The sequence below is a fragment of the Octopus bimaculoides genome, chromosome 6, assembly GCF_001194135.2.
Source record: "Octopus bimaculoides isolate UCB-OBI-ISO-001 chromosome 6, ASM119413v2, whole genome shotgun sequence".
Lineage (NCBI taxonomy): Eukaryota > Metazoa > Mollusca > Cephalopoda > Octopoda > Octopodidae > Octopus > Octopus bimaculoides.
The window spans coordinates 38845869-38851166 of NC_068986.1; the positions used below are offsets into that span (position 1 = coordinate 38845869).

At 32.7% G+C, this 5298-nt stretch overlaps 1 protein-coding gene across 1 annotated transcript in view; it reads left to right on the plus strand.

Annotated features, from left to right (window-relative positions):
- Window positions 1-4877, plus strand: part of LOC128248125 (inositol-pentakisphosphate 2-kinase-like) — a 26248-nt gene extending 21371 nt beyond the window's left edge. The window contains exon 5 of the mRNA XM_052968689.1: window positions 4790-4877. Coding sequence (XP_052824649.1) covers window positions 4790-4852 — 63 coding nt within the window. The 3' untranslated portion in view covers window positions 4853-4877. The remainder of the gene's footprint in view (window positions 1-4789) is intronic.
- Window positions 4878-5298: the final 421 nt, after the last annotated feature.

The following is a 5298-nucleotide window of genomic DNA, read 5'->3' on the forward strand; positions in this document are numbered from 1 at the left end:
ATATGTACGTACACATACACTCATATTACACACTCATCACTCTTTGAGTGGTTGGCGTTAGGAAGGGCATCCAGCTGTAGAAACTCTGCCAAATCAGATTGGAGCCTGGTGTAGCCATCTGCTTTCACCAGTCCTCAGTAAAATCGTCCAACCCATGCTAGCATGGAAAGCGGACGTTAAACGATGATGATGATGATGATGATCAGGCTTCCACACGGTTTTTATGACAGTGGCACTTATTTACATCTATGATGTCAAGACAAGGAGATAAACACACGTATCCATACATAAATAATGCATGCACTGACATGGTGGGCTTTCAATTTCCGCCTATCAAATCCACTCTAAAGGTTTTAGTAGAAGACACTTGCCCAAGGTGCCATGCAGTGGAACTGAACCCAGAATTATGTGGTTCAGAAGCAAGCTTCTTACCACACAGCCACTATAGCCATGTGTGCACCATTTGTATTTCAATTTTTATAATAGTAAAGAATTATGAGAGATTTTAGTGAAGGAGCTTTCACTTTGTTTTTGTTTTGTTTTTTTTGTTACTTATTTGTATAGCAATTTGATTATTGGAACATAACTTAATGAAAGACATATTATACCCAATTTTATTTTGATATTTAATTTTAAGTTTAATATAGTATTGCGATTACAGTCAACATGTGAATTTAAATTTTTACACTTTAATGGAGGTGATCTTAGCTTAACATTAAAAACTCATGTTTGTAATACTTATTGTCTCTGTAGCTTCATTGTTTACCAAACAAAACTTTTTATCAGTTCACTGCTCTCTCAGCTTTTATTTCAGCTACCCCACACATTCCCTCGAGCATTACATAGAAGACGTTAACAGTGAAAACAAGTCAATGAGGGAGTCTCTATATTATCATTAAATGTGCTAGAAGTAGCAACTACATTCCCTCAAATATCAACCTACCTACCATCTTGAAAAGGGAAGGGCACACTGGATAATGCAATTGTAGGAATGACTTTAATCATAGGTTTGCTTGATCAGAGTAAAACCTGGAGCATAACAACAACATAACAGAAAATTTCAGAAGAGTAACTATAAACCCAATTCCCCTATTATAGAGGAAATGTGGAAGTTAATTAACCCATATTAACCCACTGTCTTCATTTGAGGACAGTTATATTTAAATTATTTACTGCAATAAAGGTTAACTAGATGCTTCTGTATGTTTGTTATCCCTATTTATATAACTATCTTCAAAATTTCGACAGGGTTAACCTGGGTTAAAATGGGTTAATAGCAGTCATATTAAAAACTAGCATACTAATTTCTACTCAATAATATTATTGCAGGATTTGTGCATGAAAGCTAAAAGTATATATAAAATACTGGCTAAGGCCTACTTGTGTGGGAAACATAAGGCAGTTAGATTTTTATGAGCAGTATCAAGGTAAGCTCTTAATGAGTACAGACTGTGATGTAGGTTCACTTCACAACCGATGTTGGTGTGTCTATATCCCCATAACTTAGTGGTTCAGCAACAGAGACTGATAGAATAAGTACTAGGCTTACAAAGAATAAATCCTGGGGTTGGTTTCTTCTAATAAAACCCTTTAAGGCAGTGTTCCAACATGGCCACAGTCAAATGACTACAAGTAAAAAAAGAATAAAAGAATATGTAATGCTTAGATGTTGTAGTTGGGGTGGGTATGGTAGGGTTGCTTTTTTTTGAGTTTGTCATTATCATTTCTGGTTTTCATGTTTCACTTTTACTTGTTGATTTCTATTAGTTTATGATCTGTTAAATCTAATTCTTCCTGGTTGGGATGTTTTTTTGTCTTTTTTTATTTGATCAGTTGTTTGTGTTTTTATAACAACTGGATGATCTTCCTAATAACTAATCATTCACTTGGAAAGTAAAAACACATCCTAATTTTATTAATCTGTCAACATGAGGCAAACAAAAGGAATACATTGCTTGTCCATGCCCATTATTATACCATAAATATATTAATGTTAGAGGTCTTAATTGTTAGTCTAAACCTGACATGTATTAGAGATTAGCAAAAAATGTTCTTCTGCCAGCTATTTATAATTTATCTTTACCAAAGCTAATGTGTAATGTTATTACAAAACCTCACTAGTCCTTACTGTCCATGTAATCAGAGTTGTCTTTCTCACAAATGAGATCTAGGAAATTCTCTTCATTCCTAACAATGTACATCATTCATTTTACTCTGCTCTATTTCTCTTTGAAACATTGACTTATCTCTAGATTCATTGTTATGCAGGATTATTATTTAATTCCATACTTTGATACATCAAGTAGTTAAACCTATGGGTTAAAATAAAATCTATTTTGATTCCATTAACATCTTGGATGTATTATAGAATCTAGTACTAGATGGATAAAATGCAGAGTTAACTTCAGAACTTAAATGCTGGAAGCATTTTGCCTGAGATTATAACAATTCTGCCAAATTTTTAAGGAGCAAAATTACACTCTTTATCAACATTGAAAGGTGCTTAATTTTTTACTATCAATACTTATAAGAAAAGACACCAGACTTTAGATCTAAGCTATTGTGAAATGAAATTTCATTATCTCTGTGTTGCTATCCTTTATTTTATATGGTTTCTGTATATCATACAAATTTCATATTTATAGTAGTTTCTTTGTTCTTTCTTCATCTGTGCACTGAGAATTACTGGTTAAATCTCTCTGGGTTACTGTGTTTTAAATTTCTGATATTAAAACTACTTTGCCCCAAAAATAAGACCTACTCTGAAAATAAGCCCTAACATGATTTTACAGGACGTTTTTAATATAAGCCCTACCCCAAAAATAAGAGCTAGTCAAAAATGCATCAGCTTGTTATCAAGATCATGTGGTGTTTGCAAAATAAATCAACTACCGCAGTTTGGCTAAAGTCTGCACCAAGCAGACTTTAGCCAAGCAAGATGAGTGCAAAAGAAAGAGTTATTCCATGGAGTACAAGAAAAGAATTGTGGAAGAGTCACATAACAAGAATCTTACAGCTTTCTGTAAAGAGATGTTGAATCTCTGAATGGTTCAGAAACGGTGAGCAGAGTACGCAAGTGTGGATCAGGTCGACAACCGTTATTTTCAGAGCTGGAAGATATCATCTCTGGATGGATTGCTGACAGAAGAACAAAGATTTTGGTTGTATGCAGGGCTGATATTCAAGAATTTGCTCTTGCAATGGCACCACAGTTGGATATACCCCAACAGATATTCAAAGCATCACCTCATTGGTTGGATAACTTCCTTCGGTGTTATGAGCTCTCTCTAAGAAGATTGACAACTCTGTTCAAGCTGGAGGATGCTGAAGTGATTCAACGTGCACTTGCATTCAAGTCCTTTGTTGATGGCATCAACTTTTCTAAATACAATCTCTCCAATATAATTGCTATGGATGAGACTGCAGTATTTATGGCATGAAACTTTTTTTGTCTTTCTTGGATTTTTTCTGCAAAAATATGATATCCCCCCCAAAATAAGCCCTAGTGCATTTTTTTTATGCAAAATTAATATAAGACCAGGTCTTATTTTCGGGGAAACACGGTAAATTCTTCATAAACACATTAGATGACATATATTTTCAGTTTCTGATCCTATTATACATGTAGCTACACCTACCAGCTCTTTTTGTCATTTATTTTAATTATTTATCTGTGTAAATTACATCATTAATCAATTAACCCTTTCATTACCATATTTTTGTTGATATACAGTGCTTGTTTCAATTAAATTTAGTAAAATAATTTTGTCATTTAGCTGATATTTGGAACATAGATTAGTATGAAATTTTGAGGGAAAGCTTTAATTTAGATCACTTTAAAACAGAAATTTGTATCATAGAATCAAGGGTAGTCTTGGGTGGGTTGCTATAAAAAAAAAGGTTAAAGCCATTAGATTCATGAATACAAAAAATGTAATATTTTGAGAAGTTCTTGTTTCACTCATTCTATAACATACTGACAAATTTATATGCTATTTTTACTTAACTCTTTAGCATTCAGATTACTCTGTTAAATGTAATGCTTGTTTATTCATATTGTCTTGAATTAATCATTTGCTTATTTTTAGAATGACATTGTAGGGTAGGTGTGATAGGCCAGATGTGGCTGGTTTGAACATAAAAATAAATAGAATATTTGGGCCGGATATGGCGAGTTGAAATGCTAAAGGGTTAAACACTGCTTGGTCTGAAAAAGTTGTTTTTTTTTATGTCTCTACTTAAGTAGTTTGCTATGATATACTGATATAAATTCATGCCAGCTTGAGAAAATTGATATTAGAATTATGTGCTTGATTATATTTCTTTAGGGAGTTAAGTCCATAAAGTCCATAACCCCTTGTGTAAAACAAGAAGACAAATGATGGTGATGCCTAAGGGGAAAATACAAAAAATTCAATTTGAGAGAAAAAATATTGTTGTAATGTTGAGTGGGGGATTAGAAAATTTTTAACCTAAAACAATTAATAGCTGCTTCAATATGGCTATAACCAAATAACAAGAAGCAGTAGAAGAGGTAGATAAAACCATATAGATATTAGAACTAAGTGATGAAAGTTATCAATAAGGAACGGCTTATAACTGAAAGTAGTTCAGTTTGCCTTTTTTATTATGACTCTAAAAGTTATGGTCAGTAATAAACATCTGAGATTTTTTTCAATTTGAACTTGAATTATTTCAAAGGTAATACTAAATAATTGTTAATTGTTGATTTGGTTGATTTACTTGTTGACATCCATTTGGTTCAATGAAATTTCTTCTTTTGCTACAGAGCAAGAATGGACTATGGTTGGAGCAGAGCAGATATTGTCCTGTTGATTTATTCTCTGGGTAAGTTTTGTTTTTTGATTTTGTGTGTGCGCAAGTAGGTGTGTGTTTTAAGACTACATCAACAATGCTCCTTATTTTTTACTTCTAATTTATAGCAATTACATTTAGTAAAAATTTCGAAGTCTATATCTTGATAATACTAAAAGCTCTAGGGAAGTTTGTGTGTAACTGAAATATCTCAGAAATAGTAAAATTTATCTTAATTTTTTTACATATTTATTTTCATACTTACCTTCAGCAGCGCATTACTAATTTTTGTGACAATTGGGCTTCTATTTAAACAATTAAACACAATTTTTGTTTATTACTTCTTGACAAAAAAGAATACATGGCTTCTGTGGCATCAACACACATACAGAACACACACACATATAATGAATGTCATGGCATGTCAATCAACACAAACACACATCTGCTATCTGTAACATATACACACACATAGTCTTCGCG